The sequence below is a fragment of the Oryctolagus cuniculus genome, chromosome 17 (assembly GCF_051225735.1).
Source record: "Oryctolagus cuniculus isolate XC-2025 breed Fujian yellow rabbit chromosome 17, ASM5122573v1, whole genome shotgun sequence".
NCBI lineage: Eukaryota > Metazoa > Chordata > Mammalia > Lagomorpha > Leporidae > Oryctolagus > Oryctolagus cuniculus.
In genome coordinates this window covers 30,685,980-30,711,656 of record NC_142883.1, presented here as the reverse complement: position 1 = coordinate 30,711,656, position 25,677 = coordinate 30,685,980, and the positions used below count along the sequence as shown (strand labels likewise).

Sequence of the window (25,677 nt, the reverse complement as noted above, 5' to 3'; positions counted from 1 at the left end):
GGAAGACCTTTCTCTCTGTCTCTACCTCTCACTGTATGTAACTCTACCTCTCAAATAAATAAATAAAAATTAAAAAAAAAACAGATCAGAATGGACACACACATACATTATCTATCTGTATAGTCAGCTAATTATGGTATGTATCCTTCCACAAGTCAAACTGTCAAAGCTGGTAAACTTAGGGATAGAAGTAACACAGGGGCAAGTGACAGACAAGCATGGGAAGCTCAAGAGAAACTGTCTATATTTTATATATTTTTTGAAGGAACACACATTATGTGTATACTTTCAAAATAAAAAGAGAAAAAAGTCTACATGCATGACAAGTAACATTCAAGGCTTGTGACTTTAATTCAATTAAGACAATTCTATAAGGCATACCTTACCTGTGAATCTAATATGTTTGAAATTTCATGTGTATCAACATTTACTTCATCCAACTGCAGGGCAAATAAGTTTCTGGCAACCTGGACAAAATCTAAAATGGAAAACATTTCAGTAAGAACACAGCAGTTAACCTCATCTAGTAAATCTTAACACTTTTCTATGTTAAGTTGAAACTATGTATTTTATAACTAATTCTTCAAACTTAACTTACATAAATTATCTTAAAATAGCACTGGTTGAAGTTACAGGTAAATATAAGTTCAAATAAGAAGAGAGAGGAGTAGGTATTTAGTAGAGCAGTAAGAGGTCCTCATCTCCCATCAGGGTTCTATTCCTGACCCAGGCTCCCGACTGTAGTTTCCCACCAGTGCAGACCCTGGGAGGCAGCAGGAATGGCTCAAGTAATCGGGTTCCTGCCACCTACACAGGACTGTGTTCTTGGTTACTGGTTCCAGTCCATTTGCAGAGAAAAACCATCAGATAGGATCTGTCAGCCTATATGCTTCTCTCAAATAAATGAAAAAACTTAAAAAACATAAAAATGATTCTCATGAAGTGATTTAAACAGGAGATGAGAGAAACTGATTTAACTTAATTTAGGTAACTTTGCTAAAATTAATAATTCACTTCTGAAAATAATAAAGCAAATACATTTCACAGACACTATTTAATTCCCAACTCTTGTATTATGAGAACTTTTTCTCAAACATATGACAATATTATGACTTAGGGCTTTTCAAGCTGGAAGGAGCTGAGGTTTAATAATAATAGCAGCAGCTACTGTTTATGTATCACAGCCACTGTATGCCAGCCATGATTCTCAGCAATCTCATCCTTACAATAATCTGCAGAGGGAGGGCCTCTTATTCTCTTCATTATACAGGTGAACAGACTTGGAGCTAAGACAGGTCAACCATCTTATACTGCCCAAGGCTCCTTGGCAAATGCGTGTCACAGCAGTCCATGACTTCTTCAGATATAGAAGATCTGTTCATCTATGTATTCTCAATTTTTTTTGAAGGGTCATTTTAAGTGTTCTCTGACCTTCTAGTTTAGAACACACTGGTCCTATTTTATGGATGCATTGCCTTCACTTATCTTCTTAAAGATGTTAATTATAATTATCTTAATTATAATAATGCTCTTCATTCTTTCTTTTTTTTTTTGAGTTCCTTTTTTCTGTTTGATAGTTTGGGGATCTAAATTTTATGTTAGCGGATTTCTCCAAATTTTGGAGAACACCAGGGTATTAGCTTATATTTAAGAATTATTTATTAAAATAAAATAGACCAGCAATTCTGCATGCATAACTGGCCTTGTCAACTGGCAGGTTTCACACCATGACAATCAGATGGCCAGCTGACATTTTGTTGAGTTTTTTAAGAGAAAAATCTCGAATCTCCTGATTATATGTCTAAACTTGGATTTCACTGAGTGATCGTGGTGTGTATTATAAGTAGTGACTCCCCATATACTTCTCCAAACTCCCTTGCTGCTGGCAACTATAGGTCCATAATCTCTCTTGTGGGGAGCAACTCGGACTAGACTGTTACTGGAATTAAGACTTATTCTATGCATCTGCTCTCCCACAATATGGTGCTGAGAAGGGAGTAACAACTTCTACGCAGCTGCCTCTCGCCAACTTGAGTGATGACCTGCAGGAGCTGATCCTGCTCCTGATTGGAGGAGAGCAGCGTACTCGGCGTGTGGGTAGCAGAGTTGGGATTGGTGGAAGAGGACTATAAAGGAGGAGAGAGACAACATGCACCAGGAACATCTAAGGGGAACATCTGAGGGAACACCTGTGCAGCCCCCGAGAGAGCCGGCCGGCGGTGTGCCGCTCCCCCGCGGAAGTGGGGAAAGTGGCAGGGGGAACCGCCCTTCCACGGAGGTGGAAGGGTCGGTAGCCAATCCGGGAAAAAACAGCAGCAAACCCGGGAAGGGCCGAGCAGACAAAAGAACAGCGCAGGGTCCTGTGTTGTTCCTCCACGAAGACGGGGAGCGACATAATGGTGCCGTGACTCGGATATGAAACCTAGGCAGGGTTTAGTGTCGTTCCTCCATGAAGAGGGGGAGCGACATAATGGTGCCGTGACTTGGATAGGAAACCTAGGAGGGAAGAAGCGGGAAAATACCGGAGAGAGAGACTAGCAAAGAGCCTAGGGGAAAGCCGGACGGAAAAGGTGCCGGAAGAAGCTATTGAAAGCCTAGGCATAGACTCGGATACGGACTATGGGGAGAAGCCAGGAGAAATGAGGGAGGAATACTGTTGGAAGAAAAGTTAGGAAACATATCGGGTAGAGAAAAATGTTAGGGAGGATGAAGCCGCGGGGGCAGGCTGAGGCGGAGACGTAAGCCAGGTTGGAATTCTTCAAGTCAGCCCGGGGAGCAAAAGGCGAAAAGCTAAAACCAGAGGCGGAGACGTAAGCCAGGTTGGAATCCGTCAGATTAGCCCGGGGAGCAAAAGACGGGAAGCCAAACCGGGAGCGGAGACGTAAGCTATAGGTTGCATTTCATCAGGTTAGCCCGGGGAACTTAGACTGAAAACTAAACCAACCAGTGGCGGAAACGTGAGCTAGGCTGTGTGACTCGTGGAAGCCGCCGCGCGCAGAGAGAGCGCGTGGGGCACGAATGGGGAGAGCGCACGGGGCGCGAGTAGGAAGTGCAGGGCTAGCGCGGAGGCCGTGGTGCGGGTGCGAAGGGCACAGAGACCGCGGAGCGCACGCGAAGCTGGGAAGCCGCACAGATGAGAGAAGCGCGGGCTGAAGCTGCGCAGAGCCGGGAAGCCGCCGCGGGGCGAGGCGCCGAGAAGCAGCCTTGGGGCGGGCGCCGGGAAGCCGCGGGGATAAGAGAAACAGAAGTTTAGAAGTAAAATGAGAGAAATAGGAATGCTGGCAGATAGAAGTAAAATAGGAGAGATAGGAATGCCCGGAGGTAGAGAAATAGAGAAAAATAAGGCCTCCCCACAACACGGCAATGAGAGAGCTTGGATTCGGTCTGCCTGATTAGTAAGACGATAAGCACCTGTGGGTGGCTGCAGGTCACCGAAGACAGGCACATTATCAACACCAATAAGTCTCCCCACAAGACGGCAATGAGAGGGCTTGGATTCAGTTTGCCTGATTGGTAGGGCTTGTAAGCACCTGCAGGCAGTTCTAGCAGAGCATGCGCTGCAGGGCACCGAACACAGGCACGCATCAGCGCCTAAAAACCTCACAACATGGCGAAGAGAGGACCCGGATTTGGTTTGCCTGATTGGTAGGGCTTGTAAGCACCTATGGGCAACTCTAGCAAGTAGAGCAGAGTGTGTGCCGTGGGGCACCGAAGACAGGTGCGTATCAACGCCAAAAATAAAAAGAAAGGGGGAATTGTGGGGAGCAACTCGGACTAGACTGTTACTGGAATTAAGACTTATTCTATGCATCTGCTCTCCCACAATATGGTGCTGAGAAGGGAGTAACAACTTCTACGCAGCTGCCTCTCGCCAACTTGAGTGATGACCTGCAGGAGCTGATCCTGCTCCTGATTGGAGGAGAGCAGCGTACTCGGCGTGTGGGTAGCAGAGTTGGGATTGGTGGAAGAGGACTATAAAGGAGGAGAGAGACAACATGCACCAGGAACATCTATCTGAGGGAACACCTGTGCAGCCCCCGAGAGAGCCGGCCGGCGGTGTGCCGCTCCCCCGCGGAAGTGGGGAAAGTGGCAGGGGGAACCGCCCTTCCACGGAGGTGGAAGGGTCGGTAGCCAACCTGGGAAAAAACAGCAGCAAACCCGGGAAGGGCCGAGCAGACAAAAGAACAGCGCAGGGTCCTGTGTTGTTCCTCCGCGAAGAGGGGGAGCGACATAATGGTGCCGTGACTCGGATATGAAGCCTAGGCAGGGTTTAGTGTCATTCCTCCATGAAGAGGGGGAGCGACATCTCTGGTTTAGTTTCTCAAGGAAACAAACTTCTTTTTTCCTGGAGATGTGAAGGAGTGGTAGCTGCTGGGCTGCTTTAGAATGGGCAGGGAAGAACACGTATAACTCTCCTTAAAAAGATTTTCTACAATCTTGGTTTAAACGCCTTGCCTAAGCAGTCTGCAGAAACACCAGATCCCTTCAGTTCCTAAGGGTCAGATCACCTCTCACTGGGATTTATCTTTTCAGATACTGGACTTTACTTGCCTCAGTTCAATCATTTGTTTACTGCTCTTTCCTCATTTGCCTTCTGTCCTCAGATATTATAGTTGGATTTATACATATATTTCTGTTTCTTACTATTATTATTTTAGGGTGATTTCTCAAGAGGAGATGGGACCAAAATTATGCTATCATCATCACTTGAAACCAAAAGGTGAATTTTCTTTCATTTTTTTAAGCAATATAGATGCTTTTAAAATACCATCTGCGTTTACTACATAAAAATTAAATATTCAATGGTGGTAGGGAAACCAAAAATCGTTACATTCAAATATTATTGATGTAAGAACAATAGATATGTAAAATATCTCTGTAAAACGATTTATCAATAATTGTCAAAAATCCAAATCATTTATTTATGTGATTTATTCTAGGAAAGAAGGCAAACATGACTATTCACAATGGCAATACAGATTTGTAATGTCAGTTACTGAAAAACCATCAAAATTGACAAAAGTAGAAAGATGAAATATTATAGTATGTCAACTAAGTGACACATTATGCTGTTAGTAAGAATAATTAAGTATCATAAAAATATTTATATCATATTAGCTGTAAAAAGAATTAGAACTAATCTCACAGTAGCAAAAGTAGGATTTTTATATTTTCTACTGGTTCTTTGGTTATTTCTAAAGCAATGTTTACCACTTCTCGGCCTTTTAACTAAGATCAATGTAAAGCAATGTTTATGAATTAAATAAAAATATGACAATGATATTTCAGAGGTAGAAGTTTCTAATAAAGTTATCCTTTCTGCTGACCCATCTAGACTAGCAATCCTAGTTGAGATGCAGTAGTTTCGAATAAGGAATCTGAAGCAGATGTGGTTTACTTTTCATTCTCTCCTTCTAAAGAACAGGCATTCTTAATGAAAATGGGTAACTCTTGAACCAAGCTTCTGTGATAACATGATAAACCTAATGTTACCTCCAAAAGACACTGTCCCCTTTGCGTCTGCTTGTACTTGCTCTCTCAGGGCTTGCTGCTGTTCCTTTGTGGGCTGAATGCCAAGATAATTTAGAGCCTGGAAGGAAAAGGACTCATGTGAAGTGATTTTTTCCAATCTCTAAAGAATAAAACTTCTCATTGCAATGTTATTTTACAACCCAGTGAAAAAATCATCAACATCAAGAGCGCTAACCAGGGCTGGCGCCGTGGCTCACTTGGTTAATTCTCCACCTGCGGCGCCAGCATCCCATATGGGCGCCGGGTTCTAGTTCCGGCTGCTCCTCTTCTGGTCCAGCTCTGCTGTGGCCCGGGAAGGCAGTGGAGGATGGCCCAAGTGCTTGGGCCCCTGCACCCATGTGGGACACTGCGAGGAGGCACCTGACTCCTGGCTTTGGATCGGCATAGCTTTGTCCGTGGCAGCCATTTGGGGAGTGAACCAACGGAAAGAGGGAAGACCTTTCTCTCTGTCTCTCTCTCTCTCTCTCACTGTCTATCTGTCAAATTAAAAAAAAAAAATGTGGAGGATTCTGATTAAAAAAAAAAAAGAGCACTAACCAACATTAGATGCCCAATGAAAGTCTGTTGAAAATTTATGGATTAATTACCCATAAGAGATTAGCTTCCCAATTCTATCACCAAGTCAATTTTTTTCAATGCAAATATTGAAATACCTAGTTTTATAAGCATAGCTCCAGAATAAAAAATCAAGTTATTTCTTTGTATGTATGGGTTGGCAGAAGAAAAATTCCAAGAGAGTCCTACTAAATCTGATTTATGAGCAAAACTCAAAAATATGAAGAATATTTGATTATCATCTTGTCTTCAAGAGAAAAACTGAGGGAGAGGAGAACTTAGTCAAAAATAAAATATTCTAATTTATGGCTTGATAGGGACAGACTTACAGAAATAGTAAACTAAAAAGCTTTTTCTAGTACCCATATCTTCCTTTTGTCAGGTTCATTCTTTATGGCTAATCCAACTTCTCCTTTTAGTACACACGACTGATGAAAACTTCAGGGACAGCCGGTCATATTTCAATGTCTATCCTCTTCTTTAGCCGTAGAACCAACCACGGTGTTCAGTTAGAAACAGTCATCCACCCAAAGGTATTTTCTAGTACCCTTTTGTAGCCTGTTCAGGCTGTGTACTAACCAGGGGTGGGAACCGTTTTTCTGTTAAGGGCCATTTAGACATTTTAACACCATTTGTGGGCCATAAAAAATTATCAACTTAACAATCAGCCTGTTATAGAATTATTGAATTACAAGTCCCACCTGTGGTTGCCTTGACAAGGCCAAACCAAATGATTTAGCAGGCCTCATGTGGCTCATGGGCTGGATGTTCCCCACCCCTGCTGGGGAAGCTCTATTCTAAAGCAGGGATAAGTACTTTCTCTGTTTTAGCTTAATAGGGTTGGGGAGGGGCAGAAGGGAGAGAGGGACATGGGGGAAGAGAACAAGAAAAGAAGACATAAGGAAGAAAAGAGTGCTAGAACTGGAGGAGTCACCTTGCTTTGTGAGGTATCTCAACAAAGATGGGAAAACACAAAGCTGCCTGGAACAGGAGTCCCTGACACTGTACAGCCTTCATGCCAGCCCTGAATCACATTTTTTTCCAGGCTTCTTTTGATGTGAAAGAAATAATTTTTTAAAAAATATTTATGTATTTATTTATTTTTGAAAGGTAGAGTTACTGAGAGATAGAGGGAGAGACAGAGTTAAAGAGATGTCTTCCAACCTCTGACTCATTCACTAAAGGCCTGCTGGGACTGGGCTAGGCTGAAGCCAGGAGCCAGGAGCTTCCTCTGGATCTCCTACATAGGTGCAGGGGGCCCAAGTACTCGGGTCATTTTCCACTGCTTTCCCAGAATGCATTAGCAGGGAGCTGGGTCAGAAGTGGAGCAGCCGGGACTCAAACCAGCACCCACGTGGGACCCACTACACCACAATGCTGGCCCCCAAAAGAAATAGATTTCTAACAGAAAGCACTGCTACTTTGGGTTGTTCAGTTATATATAGAAAATCAAATTCTTAACTAATACATAAAGACCAACCGAGTGCCTTAGTATTGAACTTCAGCAAGAACATATACAGTGCCAATCACACAAAAACTAAAATGCAGGGACCAGAGTAGTGGTGCAGTGGGTTAAACCGCCACCTGCAATGCTGTCATCCTAAAGGGGTGACAGTCTGAGTTACAGCTGCTCCACTTCTTGGTAATATACCTCCTTGGTAATATACCTGGGATAGCAGAAGAAGATGGCCCAAATACTTGGGCCCCTGCACCCTGTAAGAGAGCTGGAAGTAGCTCCTGTCTTCTGGCTTCCAATTGGCCCAACCCAGGACATTGGGACCATCTGAGGAGTGAATTAGTAGATGGAAGATCTCTCTCTATCTCTTCCTCTCTCTTTACAATTCTGCCTTTCAAATAAACATTTTAAAATAAGAAAATACTAAAATGCAGGCAAAGTTCAATATTAGTTATTGTCCCCTGCAAATTTCTCCCTCCTTCAGAATCTGTTCAATCATTCATCATTTCATCTACCAAGTTGTTTCTTATGTGTTTATTTTCTCAGGCACAAAACTGTACCAGGGGACAGACAAACAAGATATAGTCTATGTCCTAAAATAACTTATGGTCTTAAGGATAAGAATAATATATAGATATAGTAAGTGGAATATGTAATGTAAAGGAAACATGTGCAGAGTATACAATGGCAAAATGCAACTTGTTAATGCATAGGTATACAATGTGATGAGGTGTAAAGGGAGAATACCAGGAAAGACTCTTTTGAAAGTGATTCATAAATTTAGTCAGCATGATGTTTCTACCCTTTCTAAATTGTAAGTATTTCCCTCGTGTAACATAAAATAATGATTTTAGCTTTGATGTGTATGTATGTTTTTCCTTCAGTTATAAAAATGGTCCAAAGATACAAAGAAAAACAATACTCACTGCTGTCAAATACTCATTGACATTTGTCTATTCTGGAAATTTCATATTAATGTAGTCATACATTTTGTGGTTTTTTGTGTTTGGCTTTTTCCACTAAGCGTAATGGTTCAAGGTTTACTGATGTTGTAGCATGTATCAAAACTTCATTCCTCGTATGATCTAATAATACTTCATTGTATGGATATACTACATTTACTTTATTTATTAGTTTATGGACATTTGGGTTGTTTTCACTTTTGGTTATTATGAAGAATGCTGCTATATTCATTTGAGCAACAGTATTTGTGTGGATACGTTTTCAATTCTTTTGGGTTTACACCTTAAAGTCCAATTGCTAGGTTATACAGTAATACTATGTTTAACTTATTGGGGCTTTGTCACATTATTTTCCAAAGCAGTTGTATCAATTTACATTCCCTCTAGCAATGTATAAAGGTTTCAATTTCTGCACATCCTCATCAGCACTTGCCATTGTCTTCATTGGGTATCTGGGTACCTTCTTTGGAGAAATGTCTGTTTATATCCTCTGTATATTTTTAAGCTGTGGTTTAAAAAATATTTTAAAGAATCATTATATATCCTGAATACAAGTGCTTTATCAGATCCTTGATTTTCAAATATTTTCTCCCTTCATGGGTCATATTTTCACTTTCCTGATGGTGTCTTTTGATGTGGAATTTTTTCTTTAATATTAATATTAATAAAGTGTATTTTATCAAAATTTTTACAGTTTTACTTCTCACACTTAGGTTTATGATACATTTAGAGTTGATTTTTGCATATGCTGGGAAGTCAGGTTCCACATTCATTGTTTTACATGTATATATCCTGTAGTCAGAGTACAATTTAGTGAAAAATCTACCTGTTCTCTATGGAATTACTTATATCCTTGTTAAAAATCAGCTGCCTACAAATGTACACAATAATTTCTGGTATCTCAATTTTGCTCCATTCACCTATATTTCAATTTTAAGCAATAGCACACTATCTGTATTATTACAGCTTTATAATAAGTTTTAGATCAGGAAATATAAGTTTTTTTTCAATATTTGTAAATTATTGAAGGTCTTCTGCACTTCCATATTAATTTTATGATCAGTTTGTCAATTTCTGAAATAAAAGAGCTTATATTAAGTGTTGTACTGAATCTGTATTTCAATGTGGAGGCTACCACCTCTTAATAATTGTTAGTAGATTCCTGATAATAATATATCTTTTCAATTATTTAGATCTTTAATCTCATTCAACAATGTTTTGTCATTTTCAGTGTATAAGTCTGTGTTGTTAAAATTCATTCTCAATTATTTTATTCTTTTAGATATTATGATGAGCATGCTTCCTTTAATTTCATTTTTAGATTGCTCACTGTTAGTGTACAGATACACAATTTGACTTGGGTTGTTGTAACCTGGAACTCATTTTTAGTTGTAGCTGTATCTTAGCAGATTTGTTAGAATTTTCAAAACACAAGATTGTACCATCTGGAAGTAGAGATTCCTTTATTTCTCCTGCCCAATCTAAATGCCTTTTATTGCTTCTTTTTCTCAATTATCCTGGCTAGAATCTATGGCACAATGCTGAATAGAATCAGTAAGCATGTATCTTTGTCCTGTACCAAATGTTAGGGGAAAGCATTCAGACTTTCATTATTAAGTATGATTTTAGCAGAAGGGGTTCATAAATACCCTTTATCAGACTGAGATTGTTTTCTATTTATGGTATGTTATATTAATTATTATATATTAAACCAACTTTGTATTCTTGGAAAAACTTCTACTTGGTAATATAATCCTTTTGATATGTTGCTGGATTTAGTTAGCTTTTTGTTGAGGACTTTCACATCTACAACCATAAGATTTATTGTTCTATAGCTTTGTTTTTTCCTTTTGATGTTTTTGTCTAACTTGAGTGTCAGGGTAATATTGGCCTCATAGAATGAGCTTGGAAGTATTCTATATTTTTTGAAAGAGTTTGTAAAAGATTGATGCTAGCTCTTTTTAAAATGTTTGGTATTTTAAAATTTGAAATCATCTGCGGCTGGGTTATTTTTTGTGAGAAGTTTTTGATTGCTAATTCAATCTCTTTACTTGTTATAGGTCTACTCAGCTTTTCTACTTTAACTTGAGTCAGTTTTGGTAGTTTGTATCTTCCTAGGAATTTGTCCATTTCATCTAGGTTACTTAATTTGATGATACACTACTGTTCACAGTATTCCATATAATCTTTTTTATTTATTTAAACCATTCTGCAATGTCAGTAGTAAATATAACATTCTAAAATTTGTTCAGGGATGCATAAGGCTCTGGTTTCCTCATTTTTATTATGACATTGGATTCTACCATATATGATGGTAGAAATCATACCACCATTGATTTATCCATTCTCTTGTTTATGGATACTTACATTGTTTGTTATCATTAATTTTTAAAAAAATAAGACTGCAATAGTATTCTTCTACCTACTGGCCAGGATGGGCTACTGATAACTATGATTTCCCAACCCAAAGTTTTAGTAGCCCAGGAAAGACAATGGTTTATTTTGTCCTCGCTAATGTTACATGTCCAGTGTGAATTAGTTGGCTTTTTCCATGCTTCTCCCTCAGATATCATGGCTAAGAGTCTGCATTATCAAGAATTTTGCTGGCTGCTAAAGCACAATGGGAAGAAATACGCATACTGGCTCTTAAGAGACAGGAAAGTAAAAATTTCACTCCTCATCAACAAAGAGAACTTGATACAGTTTTTACTATTACATTGTTCATTTTTTTTAATATAGTGCCACTAGAATTTCTCTACAATATATGTCTAGAATTGCTGAGTTAAAACATGTGAGCATGTTCAATTTTGCCAAATTGCTCTCCAAAATTATGATTTATAAGTGTCAGATAAGAGTTCCCACCTTTTTGTACCCTAGTCAACAATGGTATGGTATGACTCTTAAATATTTGTCCACTTGGTGAGTAGAAAATTGTTCTACACTAGTGCTTATCTTCAATCCCTTTGAAGGCATCTGTCATATATTAACTACCATTTGGTTTTTACTTTTGTAAACTGCCCATTCATTTTTACTGGCCATCTTTCTTTGGAGTTATCTGTATTTTCCTTGGGTTGGTGGAAATATTTCTCTAGTACTTAAATTTTTCAGAAACAGCAAGCAGTCTTTCTAGATTCTTATATTTCTCTACACAAGGATGTCATTTCTAGAATTCAATCTGAAAAGGACCTAAGACCATATTAAAACTAAGCGCTAATAACTGAGTCTGAGTCATTCCTTGGGCTACACAACCAATCACTAAAGGGATTCAAAATTAGATTTCTGTTGTGTAAAATTTCTCTCCCTTTGCTCCCTCTACTTTTTTTTTTTTTTTTTTTTTTTTACTTTCCTTCTTCCAAGCCTGATAATGTATTTTAAAAACTGCTTTGTTTTACTATACCCATTATTTCTATTTATTCATGACAGGAGTGGGTCCTGGATGTCTTCATCATACAGTGTGGTCAGAATGAGAAATTCTCTTCTTAGATGTTCAAGCATTAAAAAGGTAACCTTTGAAAGTTTATTAAGAACAGTAGATCCTGTCTCTAGAATACAGATTATATATGCAAGTTTTATCTACACTTTCTCAGGTTCATAAACTCCAAGACCAGCTCTCACCGCCATTAGTTGTTACTAGGAAAAACTATTTTCCAGATAAGTGTTTGAAATTTTCCATAATTTGTATTTTCCATAATGAACACACACACACACACACACACACACCAGATCAAAGATATTTCCTTATTAAAATTGGTACAATGACTTTTTACTGAATTCAGAAGAAAATCCAAAGACCTCTTAAGAGCCAGTGAAGTGTTACATGATCTGACCATCTGCCTGACCCTTGTCATTCATAGCCTTTACTCACTTGTTCATCTTATGCCAGAAACACTTCTTTGTTCTTAGGCTTCATAGTATCTCTACATTCCATTCTTAGGATCTCTGTGTTAACTGTTTGCTTCATGTCATAACTGTATTCCCTAATACCTTGCCCCATGCCCTAAAGGAATCAGTTTAAAATTTACCTTTGAGAGTTTCTCCTTCACTACCAATCTGATGAACTCATCAATCAAAGTGACCCTGTCTTATTTTTTGAATGCGCTATGTTCTGCTTTTTCAGTCTTTGTCTTCCCTCCTTAGACTATAATTACCATAAAATATCTTTTTGTCCTAGTCACCACAAATTCTGCAATGCCTAAAACAGTACCATGCTTCATCCAGAGGCAACAATAAAAATATTTGTTGAGCAAAAACACATTTTAATCTCTAGCAATCTAAAATGGCTGAACTGGATCAATTTTTATCTTTTTTTGTACATAATTTCTAAAATTTATTTTAAAATTTTACAATTGAATAAGGGAAGCTTTTATTCTAGCTTTTTCTTGGATCAATAATGAGCATCAAGTTGAATTTTCTTTAGAGAGTGATTTATTCACTACTGGATGGTAAAGGTTCTTCAATAATTCCAATGTCTATTTCATAAAACCCAGTCTTGTTTAAAAAAAAAAATATAAGGGGGCCGGTGCTGGGGTGCAGCGGGTTAAAGCCCTGGCCTAAAGCACCGGCATCCCATATGGGCGCCAGTTCGAGTCCCGGCTGCTCCTCTTCCAATCCAGCTCTCTGCTATGGCCTGGGAAAGCAGTAGAAGATGGCCCAAGTCCTTGGGCACCTGCACCTGCATGGGAGACCCGGAAGAAGCTCCTGGCTCTTGGCTTCGGACTGGTGCAGCTCCGGCCATCGCGGCCATTTGGAGAGTGAACCTGTGGATGGAAGACCTCTCTGTCTCCACCTCTTTCTGTAACTCTGTCTTTCAAATAAATAAAAAAAAATCTTAAAAAAAAAATCTAAGATTTTAAATTTTGTTTTAATTGCTTTCATGTTCACATTTCTCAATAGCTCATAATTTATTAGTTTTTAAATTTATTTTTAAAATTTTAATATTTAACATTTTTTAAGATTTTGTCATATTCACTTCATATGTAGATGTTATATACATATATACTATTCTTCGTAAAAATATGGATACTAATATTACAACATGTGCAATTCATGGCAATGATTATGAAGTAGTAACAAGGGCATATTTTTATGCACATGGTACAATTCACTAAAGCAATATTTAGAATTACACACTAAATAATATACCATCTACACAATTTTTGTACTCTCTAAGAGAAAGCATGTGATACATACTCTTTTTTTATTTTTATTATTTTTTTTGACAAGCAGAGTGGACAGTGAGAGAGAGAGACAGACAGAAAGGTCTTCCTTTTGCCGTTGGTTCACCCTCCAATGGCCGCCGCGGCTGGTGCGCTGCGGCTGGCACACCGCGCTGATCTGAAGGCAGGAGCCAGGTGCTTATCCTGGTCTCCCATGCGGGTGCAGAGCCCAACCACTTGGGCCATCCTCCACTGCACTCCCTGGCCACAGCAGAGAGCTGGCCTGGAAGAGGGGCAACCGGGACAGAATCCAGCACCCCGACCGGGACTAGAACCCAGTGTGCCGGCGCTGCGGCTCAATAGGCTAATCCTCCACCTTGCGGCGCTGGCTTAGTGATACATACTCTTTATAAGAGAAAACATGATATTTGTTTGGGTTGGGCTTCGTTCCCTTAGCATAATGATTTTCAGTTCCATCCATTTTGTGGCAAATGTCAAGATTTCAATCTTATTTTATGACTGAGAATAGTCTATCCTGTATATATTACACATTCTTTTTATCCACTCATCAGTTGATAGATATGTAGGCTAATTCCAGACCTTTGTAATTGAGAATTTGGCTGCTATAAATATAGTAGTGGAGATCTGTCTTTCATATGCTGATTTCACTTCCTTTGGATATTTCCCAAAAGTGGGATAACTAGGTCATATGGCAGATCCATTTTGGGTTCTTTGATCAATCTCCATACTATTTTCCATAATGGTTGTACCAATTCACATTTCTACCAGCAGTGTAAAAGGGTACCCTTTTCCCTACAACCCCAGCAGAATTTGTTATTTTTGATTTTTGTATAATAGCCATTCTAACTGGAATGAGATAATACCTCACTGTGGATTTTATTTACATTTTCCTGATGGCTAGTAATCCTGAGCATTTTTTCACATATCTTATGGTCATTTGTATTTCTTCCTTTCAAATATATTTATTCAATCCTTTGCCCACTTCTTAACTGGATCATTTATTTTGTTATTGAGTTTCTTGAGTTCTTTATATATTCTGGATATTAATCTTTTATCAGATCACACTTTGCAAATATTTTCTCCAATTCTGTCACTTGTTCTCTCTCTTTGTTAACTGTTTTGTTTGCTGGGCAGAAGCTTCTTAGGTTGGCATAATCTCATCTGCCTGTTTTTGCTTTAATTTTGCCTGTGCTTTGGGGGTCTTACCCAAAAAGTCTTTGCCTAGTCCAATGTCTTCCACTGTTTCTCCTATGTTTTTTCTATAGTAGTTTGGTAGGTTCTGTTCTTAAGTTTAGATCTTTAATCTATTTTGAGTTGATTTTTGTATAGGGTATAAGGTAGAGATCTTGTTTCAAGTTTATGATTAGGAAATATAATTTTCCCACCACCATTTTTGAAGAGACTGTCCTTTCTCTAGGGAATTCTTTTTGCATGTTTATCAAAGATTAACTGGTAATAGTTTTATTTCTGGGGCTTCTACTCTGTTTCATGGCTCTATGTGTCTATTTTTGTGCTAGCACTATGCTATTTTTCTTTCTCTCTCTCTCACTTTTTTTGTTTGTTTGTTTTGTTTTGTTTTTAGATGTCTTCCATCCACTGGTTCACTCCCCAAATAGCCACAACATCTGGGGCTAGTCCAAGCCAAAGCCAGGAGCATGGAGCTTCCTTTGGGTCCAAGAGCCCAAGGACTTGGGCCCTCTTCCAGTGCTTTCCCAAGCTATTAGCAGAGAGCTGGATTGGAAGCACATCATCTGGGACTCAACCCGGTGCTCATATGGGACACAGAAATCTCAGGCAGCAGCCTTACCTGATATACCACAACACCAGCCACAACATTATGCTATTTTGATTATAATAACAGTATATCTAGAGATCTGGTATGTGATGACTCCTGCTTTGTTTTTATTGTATAATGTTGCTTGGTTATTTGGAATCTTTTGTGTTTCCATATAAATTCCAGGATTTTTTTTCCTAGTTTTGTGGAAAATGTTTTGATGGAGTTTTGATGGAGGTTGAATTGAATCTGAAAATTGCTTTGGGTAATTTTTCTTTCTTAAGGAAAAAATCCAGACATTGCACTAGTACAATAATTCTCCATCTTCAAGTCAAATAGTATATTGTATCTCTATTTTCTATGCCGTCTTGCCTATTTTCAAGTTTAATGTTAGCATCAAGTGAGATAAACAGCATTAATATAAACACTTTGGAAAATACATCATTACAAATAACTATGTTGAAACTACCCTAAAACATAAACATTGAACATCCATGTATTTTGGTATTTTCAGGCATTTGGAACAATGCCTCATGGATCCTGAGGACTGTGTGTATACATATTTACGGTACTTGATAGGTAATTTCCTTTACCAAATTCCAACATCCTTGCTTTCCGTAACAATTTTTCCTTGTGAAACTTCACTATAACACTAATTTTCTACATGTTGTATGTACTATATACCTAGACTTGATCATATCATGTATTATGATTTGTGTATCAGCCTTATTTATTACTGAATAGAAACACATTAACATTTTCATGAATAATAAAGTTGAATATGTCTATAAAAGAACAATGAAAATAGAAGGACCTATTTCAGACTAAAGGGATACTGATATCATTACCTTAATAACCGTAAAAAAGGAGAAGTAGCTTAGAAAATACTTGTGTGGATAGAAGTAAATATATTTTAGAAGAAAACTTATTAACAAGGAATGTTTCAGGAAATACATCTTGGGTAAGTACACTGAGGCTGAATTTATAAAGAATGTGGGTTTCTTTGCTATAAAACTACCATTTCATTCTAGGCTAAAAAGAGGACCAAACTGAAATAGTCAAGCAACATATATTTCTCAGAATCAATACAAATTCATATTTTCTCATCTATTAAGAATATCAATCAGTTTTAAAATAATAAATGATAGAAAAATTTAAACCAAGTTAACAAACAATCTGCTATGTAAACTCACTAGTTGGATAATTTTATTCTTATGCAGAGCAATTGTTTATACTAAATTTTGAATATTCAGAAATTAACATAATGGTTTTAAACTAATGTCATTAAAGAACAGCAATTATTTTAAAATGTCACAAACATGGATTTAAACCTTAGATATTATATTTTTAAAAACGTTAATATTAAGTGGTTACAGGTCTTGCCAGCAACCAGAACTTATACTTTAGTCACAAATAAAAAGAACACAGGTTAGAAAAGAGACTCAGGATTTTGAAAATAAAAATGTGACATCTCAAGTACTAAACTGGAAAGCTTCATTGAGCATGATGGGGTGCAGGACACACATGCTCCAAATATGGCACCTGGGCCATATTTTAGAAGGGTCTCTCTTACCTTCCCTGCATCCTTCTCCCCTGAAGAGAAATTGTTTAAAACTCTCAAAGAATAGGTGCCTTCCTTCATTTTACCCGAAGGAAGGGAACATCCTAATCTCTGATGATACAGAGAGATCTGAACAAACAGATCTTGTTAAATTCACCTGTTTATTGCATAGATCGTACTGTGTTTCTCCATTCATACTCCTCAAGAGTGCCCACTCTGCATAAAACTTAAAAAATAAAAGAACACATTTTTCCATTTGTTTGGGTCTTTATCTCTGAAGGCTCCTGTGCCACATAAAACCTACATTAGATATATTTGTATGCTTTCTCTTGTTAATCTTTTATTAGTTGTCTCAGCCATGGACTCAGTGATAGATGAGAAAAGAAAACTTTCCACCCCTACATGCAAAAACCCACATGCTTAAAGAGTAGCAGGTACTGTGGGTGGGTGATGAGGAAGCATATTGTCTCACTGAGAGGACAATGCACATGACAAATTGATTTTGGGGAGCTACAAAGTGATGGGGCTACAGATACAAAAAAATAAAACAACTTTGATCTGATCTATAATAGCACAGTGTGGATGAAAGAGAGAACTGAATCAAAATTTGAACAGAAGATGATACAAATTGGTAATAAGAAAGTTACTTTTTTTTTTTTTTTTTTTTTTTTTGACAGGCAGAGTGGACAGTAAGAGAGAGAGAGACAGAGAGAAAGGTCTTCCTTTGCTGTTGGTTCACCCTCCAATGGCCATCGCGGCACTGATCAGCGCACCGCACTGATCCGATGGCAGGAGCCAGGTACTTATCCTGGTCTCCCATGGGGTGCAGGGCCCAACCACTTGGGCCATCCTCCACTGTACTTCCCTGGCCACAGCAGAGAGCTGGCCTGGAAGAGGGGCAACCGGGACAGAATCCGGCTCCCCGACTGGGACTAGAACCTGGTGTGCCGGCGCCGCAAGGCGGAGGATTAGCCTAGTGAGCCGCGGCGCCGGCCCAAGAAAGTTACTTTTATAACACCAAGCAAAGACAGGGCTATGGGAATATGTGCAGTGTGGCTGAATTCTAGCTAAGCATTTTCATACTCTCTGTAAAATGTGAAATACATCATCTATAAAAAGTGGCAAGAAGATAGATGTTATGGACCTTCAACAGTATATCTTTTTTATTTAAAAAAAAACATTTTTTCCAACACTTCTCTGGTAACCTGGTAAGTGTTAAAGTGCTTTCCTATCCTTAATTTATATTTTTTTTAAAACTTACTGAGTTTCTTTTACATATAGAAGCTATCAATGTTTTACTCTCCTCAGGAATATTTCTAGGTGCCTTAGCACACTACTACAACCTTTTTTTAATCAGGTGGATATTCGAGTATTCCATTCTTTAGAATTTAGTTACATTTCACTTTTAAAAATATTGAACAATGAAGTATTACTTCTCCATACTTATAGCTCTTATATATGAAGTCTAACAAACTTTTTCATAATTGATTCCATGTTTCCTTGATTCAAGTTTTAAAATATTACAATTTTCTTTTTTCTTTAGAGTAGAAAACTAATTAATTTAGATGTCCACTTAGTTACAAAGGATTTTATTACTATTTTATACTAGTGAACACCTATGATCCTCAAATGCAAACAAAAAATAAATAATTTAAATTTAAATGTCATTTATTTAATTGCAAATAAATAATTCTTCAAGAAACTAAAAGCTCCAGTAGTTTATTCTCTTAAAGAATGAGAATACTTCCTATTTTGTCTTAGAAAGAAAAACGAAAATTTAAAGGATTTACCATTTCCAGTTTCTCTACCTTCAAGCGAACAGAGGGATTTAGGGAAATCTTCTTTCCTTGTGGCCCATAATTATCAGTCCAGGCAGCAACAGTACCTAAGAGACAACAGGGTGCACACTAATTGGAATCTTAATTGGAACAGAACTTTTCATTTAACAGGATGTATTCTCTGTTCCTGCTGTTCAAAAATAATTCTGGCTAATAAGTTGGCAGTTTTCATTTTTGTTTTCATGATTTTTTCTTTAAGTCTAAAATGTATCATATAAATCAGCATCACTTGAGCCCTAAAGGATATAATATAAAAAGATTGGCCAATTATGCCCTGTTAAGTCCCATGGAAATAAGAACCTAAAAGACAAACATATACCCCACTACTACTATCATTGTCACAATACCTTACTAATTGCAAGATTAAAAGTCTTTTTTGGTTCAAAAAAGGGTAAAATCATATGAGAGATTCAAAAAGATTATGTTACTTTGGCAAAAGAAATTCTGTTATGTCAAATCTGGAAATACTCTGGAAAAAGCCATACATATGCAAATCATTCCAAGTTTACATATAAAGAATGATATGGATATACAGCTTTTTGAGCTAAAAACCTTTTACTTTATAGAAGAGTTATATTTCAAATGGCATAAGTGGACTTTCAAGTACAGAGTCCTATACATGTCACTGCAAGTTATCAAGTACCTTTATTATTTACACAAGTCTTTGTCTTGTTGTATAAAAAAAATCACATGCCACAGGAAATAGAACTTGAAAAGCTATTTGTTTTAATATGCCAAAGTTTGTAAAACAAATTACCATAATTCATGTCAATTCTTACTAACTAAATTGTCACTATTCTAAGTACTCTTTTAAGTGGTATTTTACTAGTTCTACATAGAAACAAGAGGAAGAGAAAAAACTTTTTAAAATGTCACATCTTTATGCAGTGTTTTAATTTTTTTTTAATTTCTCAGAGCATCTGTCTCTAAGTACAAAATGATTTGCATTCTCTTTCTTAAGAACATAAGAAGTGCATATGAAAATAAATAGTCTTCCTCTAAACCTTTAACACATCCTTAACATTCTATGTAAAATCTTTAATATAGCTTATAGGTGTCAAGATTATAAAAAAAAATGGTTACTGACTTTTCGGTCCAAAATGAATTAAATCTTGAGAAAGACTTCTTTTAGTATAATAGAATTTTTATAAATGTGATAAAAATAACAAGAAAATCTCCTTCTTTATCACGATAATTAAATGTGGGCCATGAGATAAATATATAAATCCATAAAACATATAAAGTCTATGTAGAAGCATATGTATGTATAAACATCTATCTCTCTCAAGAGGGTGGCATAAGTAGTAAGAACAGAGTAGAATGGTAAAGAAGATCCAACAGCAGATAAGTCAGCTTTGCTTGTCATCTTCTAGGTTTGGACTTGTACGGCCTGAAAATGACATCCAGTTAGGTGTTTCACCTGCAGCTAAGGCACACTATCACTGGGTAGAACCATGCTAACCTCGTTATGGTTTCAGACCAACACCAGCACTGGACTTAATTATTCAATTTAGTGTAAGTATATAGAAGCATTGCAACGGAGGTGAGAATAAGTGGAAAGAAGAGAAAGACAGAAAAAGACACAAGGTCACACCAAAATGTGCCACACTGAAGCATGCACTCTGATTTAAATTTTTCTACATCTAAGCATAATGATTCGCCATGTCTGTGAATATGAATGAATAATAATGAAAGATAAGCCTCTATTTATGCAAATTCTAGCCAGGCAATAAAGTAATTACACATATAAGCTCATTAATCTTCACAATAACCACAGTGATGTAGATGTTATTATTCTCAACTAAAAGACAAAGGCCAAAAAAGGTAAAGAAATTAGCCAAAGGTCACAGGGCTACTCTGTGTCAATGTTCGGTCAGGTACATTTCACTTGTAACTCCAGAAAACTAACCTTCTGTGTCAGTATCTCTTATCGCCAATTTTCTCATCTTGAGGAGTTAAAAACTAAAACCAATAAAATTACAAAAAACTATGATGGCAGCTATGAAGTATGGTTAATATTCACATAAGGACATATATTAAAAAATTTAATACAAAATTCTACAAGCCCTACTTAACAATACATAGTCATGGCTTAACAAAATTTTGTTTTCTTTCAGACTACTTTCCTGTAAATCTTTGCTTTTGGATTAAAATTTTAAGATGATCTGTAAATAAATTCAGCATGCTTTGACAACTCAGAGTTGCTTGACCCAAAAAGCCCCTTTAAGACAGTTATCCTAATTTGTCTGTGGTTTCTTTCTGTTCCAGCCTCAAACTCCCATTTGTTCCATCTGGAGAGATATTTTTTAAAGTACAGCATACCACTTTCCTAGATCTTCTTCTATACCAATTCCTCTTTTTAGGAAAAGAAAGGGAATGTTTTATAAGAGTGGCATCAATTACATTTGATTAATTGCATGAATCCTTGATAAATATTTTTTCCCATCAGTACTTGTTTCAGAATCCAAAGACTTAATGTAAAAAAATTTAGGCTTGTGATATTGTTAAATTAGTGATATTATTTCTTTATGCAACGTTCTGTTTTGATTCTTTCAAGAATATCTTTAGGAGCTGATGTTGTGGTGTAGAAGGTTAAGCCTCTGCCTTCAGTGCCAGCATCCCACATGGGTGCTGGTTGAAATATTGGCTGCTCCACTTACAAACCAGCTCCCTGCCAATGTTCCTGGGAAAGCAATGGAAGATGGCTCAAGCGCGTGGGCCTCTGAATCATTCTGGGAGACCCAGAAGAGGCTCCTGGATCCTGGCTTCAGCCTGGCCCAGCACTGGCCATTGTGGCCATTTGGGTGTGAATCAGGGGATTGAATAATATTTTTAGACCTTTTAAAACTCTTTTTATTCTTGTTATTACTGTATTCTGAAAAATCACTTGGAAACACATGAGGGTACACCAAGAAAATAATGGAAAACAGAATCAAAAGATTATTTTGGTGCTAAAAAAATCAAAATCTACGCAGACAAGTGATCTCTACAAAGTTCATGAAAATTGTGCACATAATAATATTTTATGATTTAATCAAGGAATAAAAGACTCTGACTTCCATAATTTAGCAACTTTGATTCCAGAGTCTCTCATGACTATTTGCTTCATTCTTCTATTTTCCCAATTTAAAAAAGTGTATTTAGGGGGCTTGCGCTGTGGAGCAGTGGGTTAATGCCCTGGCCTGAAGCACCTGCACCCCATTTGGGCACCGGTTAGAGATCTGGCTGCTCTACTTCCTACCCAGCACTCTGCTGTGGCCTGGGAAAGCAGTAGAGGATGGCCCAAGTGTTTTGGCCCCTGTACCCACGTGGGAGACCCGTAAGAAGCTCCTGTCTCCTGACTTCGGATTGGTGCAGCTCTAGCTGTTGCAGCCATCTGGAGAGTAAACCAGCGGGTGGAAGATCTCTCTCTCTCTGCCTCTCCTCTCTCTGTGTAACTCTTTCAAATAAATAAATAAATCTTTAAAAAATAAGTATATTTAGAGATAGACTAATTCTTCTTTATTTCGAGATTATCATCTAGACAATGCTATCAAAAATTAAAATATATGGGAAGAAATTTGCATTATTATTTAGCCATATGTAAATTGGCTTTTCATTTATATTAACTACAATTTTTTAAAATATTTTTCTGTTTAACTTTTGGAAATAATTTTAGGGGAAGGTTTTTTTTCTTGACAGCTTTGCCAACAAGTACAACTTGGTAAAAATTCTTGTTTAATTTTTAGATAATTAATGGTTTGCTGTTTTAAAAAGATAGTAAATCATTTCATGGTATATAGGAATCAACAGTACTGCATTAATGATATTAATGTCCATTCTAAACTTAAATACATGTGATTTCTTCCAAACAAATGAAACATGTCTTTTTTTTAAGTTTTAAACATATGTTTTCTTAAGCTATTTTCCTTTTCATAATGGGTTTGTTGAAAAGTGCATTTAATATAGTTTACCACTATTTCACTAAAAGGACGAGGCCCCCTAATCCTGATAGAAGACTTTTCTGTATTTCATTTCAACAATTCATTAACTATTATAGCTTCACAGATGGTTATTATAATGCACTTTTAAAAATTTCAACCCTTTGCTCATGGAAATTTCCAATAAATGTCATAATTTAACAGGGACCACTGGACAATACATTCATTTAGCTCTTTCATTCACTGAAGAAAAAAGCCACAATGCACCCTTCTTTAAAGTCTATTAAAGTCATATTATGTACTCCTCATTGAGAGAGTAACTGAAAAAAAAAAATAACAGAAGAAGAATTAAATGTGCATTTACCTGAATTAGATATATCTGTAGGGTTGTTGTCTGAAGAAGTAATTGAAGTATATTCTGCTTTCTTGTATCCAGTTTTTGTCTGTGAAAGAAAATTGTCATTTTGTAAAGTAGGTCAAAGACCAGACCAAAAGCTCCTATCCAATGTAAAAACAATGGTTAAAAAGATTAAAGCAATATTCCAGAAAAATGAAACTTCTAAAATATTCATTTTAAACAATGCATTTCAGAAAGAATGGTAACAACTGCTTTCAGCTCTACCATGTCCAAGGGTAGCAAAATAGAAGGTCACGCTCTGTGTCTTTTAAATGGTATTTCAACTATTACAAAGTAGAAGGACTGACAGAAAATCAACACTGTGACCTGCACGTACCTGAAACTGAAATTACCTTTGTGGAATTTCATTCCACTGACTTAAAACATGACCTAAGTTTTCTATTTTATTATAGCTAACACAGAATAAAATAATATAAGTTCTTTGTTGTAAGATGCTTATAGTTTATAAAGTTTTACATAATTCTGGCATATGGACCTTTCTTATTATAATCTGACCCTCATCAACTCTGGCAATATTTCTGCCTTTGAGTCCATTATCTAAAACGTTAATATATTTACTTCATTTCTTTCACAAATTACTATTTGAATGGATTTTTAAAAAATTCTTTTACACTCAATCTATTCGTGTCCTTGAATCTTAAGTGTTTCTCGTGTTGGTAGTATATAGTTAGACTTGCGTTTCATTGTTTCATAACAGAAACTGAGAGATTTTTGAGGAAAATCAGGCAAACAGTTTAAATTAGAGACGTGGATGCTCCATATTTTTATTTTCAGAAATAGATGGAAAAACTAGACAAAAAAATCAATAAGGATAGAGAAGTCTTAAAAAATATTGTCAACCCACTTGACCTAACTCTAATATGATGCTTCTTCAAGATATACCCTATTTCTTGTTCTAGGCCATAAAAAATTTCAATAGATTTAACAATGAAAACCATACAGAAGAAGCTTTCTGATCACAATGGAATTAAATTTTAAAAACAAAAGAAGGAATTGAAAATATCACCCAAATATTTGGAAATTAAACACACACACACACACACACACACACTTTCAAATAACGTTTCAGGAACAACATCATAGCAGAGTAGATTAAGCTTCTGCTTGGGACACTTGCATCGCCTATTCTGATCAAGCTTCCTGTTCATGTATCCTGAAAGGTAGCAGATGATAGCTCAAGTGCTTGGGCCCTTCCACTCATTTGGAAGTCATGGATGGAAATTTGGTCTCCTGATTCCAGTCTGGTCCAGCCCTGGCTGTTCTAGTCATCTGAAGAGTGAACTAGTGGGGGCTGGCACCGTGGTGTAGCAGGTGGGGCCACCGCTTGCAGTGCCGGCATTCCAGATGGGCACTGGTTCGAGTGAGTGCTGGTTCGAGTCCCGGCTGCTCCACTTTCGATCTAGCTCTCTGCTAAGGCCTGGGGAAGCAGGAGAAGATGGCCCGAGTCCTTGGGACCCTGCACCTGTGTGGGAGACCCAGAAGTAGCTCCTGGCTCCTGGCTTTGGATCAGCACAGCTCTGGCTGTTGTGGCCAATTGGGGAGTGAACCAGCAGATGGAAGACCTCTCTCTCTCTCCTTTTCCTTCTCTGTATAACTGACTTTCAAATAAATAAATGAATCTTTTTTTTTTAAATAAAGAGTGAACTAGTGGATCAAAGATTTCAATAGCTCTTTCTCTGTGTTTGTGTCTGTGTGTCCCTCCCTCATTCTCCCCTTTCCTTCTGTCACTTCAACTTTCAAGTAGAGGAAAATAAATATATAAATATTTTAAAAATATATCAAAAAATAGGGAAATTAGAAAAGTGATATAGAAAAATGTAAAACACATACAAAATAATATATGCTCTATTTAATTTTTAAAGTATTTATTTAGTTAATTATTTGAAAGATAGAGTGCCAGAGAGAAAGAGGGAGAGAGAGAGATGAAGATAGAGAAAAATTGATCAATCCACCACTCATTGGTTCACTTTCCAAATGGCTGCAACAATCAGGTCTGAAGTCAGGTGACAGCTCCAGTCAGGTGTCCAACATGAGTGGCAGGGACCCAAGTACTTGGGCCATCATCTGCTGCCTCCCAGGTGCATTAGCAGGGAGTTGGGTCAGAAGCAGAGCAGCTGAGACACTATATTATGGAATGCTGGCATCCCAAGAAGCAGCTTAATTCATTTCGCCACAATGAAGGCCCCTATATGCTTATTTTTTTTGTGGTGATTTGTTAGGACACTACAACAGTTAATAATAGATTATATTAATTTTGGCACAGAAATTTATGTTGTATTATTGTAATAGTATGAACTATATTCTAGCATACAAAGAAGAGGGCACAATATGCACCTGGACTAGATGATTGGGATTGGCCTCACTGTGTAGGAAAGAAAATAAGAACAATAAAAAAAGATTGCCTGGTTTTAGTCGAACAAAAAATAGAAATTACTAACTAAGCATATTAGAGACTGTCTGAAACTAAGTATTATACTCCTAACA

The 25,677-nt window shown here is 37.2% G+C and overlaps 1 protein-coding gene across 9 annotated transcripts in view; it reads right to left on the bottom strand.

Moving 5' to 3' along the window:
* Positions 1 to 25,677, bottom strand: part of STXBP4 (syntaxin binding protein 4) — a 204,714-nt gene that overhangs the window by 136,002 nt on the left and 43,035 nt on the right. For all 9 annotated transcript variants that reach the window (XR_016223597.1, XR_016223599.1, XR_016223598.1 and 6 more), the window contains 4 exons: positions 23,140 to 23,218; positions 18,808 to 18,902; positions 5,494 to 5,590; positions 387 to 478 (listed from right to left, as the gene is read on the bottom strand). Coding sequence is in view for 5 of the 9 variants with exons in the window: in XM_008271271.5 (XP_008269493.3) it covers positions 387 to 478; positions 5,494 to 5,590; positions 18,808 to 18,902; positions 23,140 to 23,218 (363 nt within the window). In the remaining 4 variants the exon portion in view is untranslated. The remainder of the gene's footprint in view (positions 1 to 386; positions 479 to 5,493; positions 5,591 to 18,807; positions 18,903 to 23,139; positions 23,219 to 25,677) is intronic.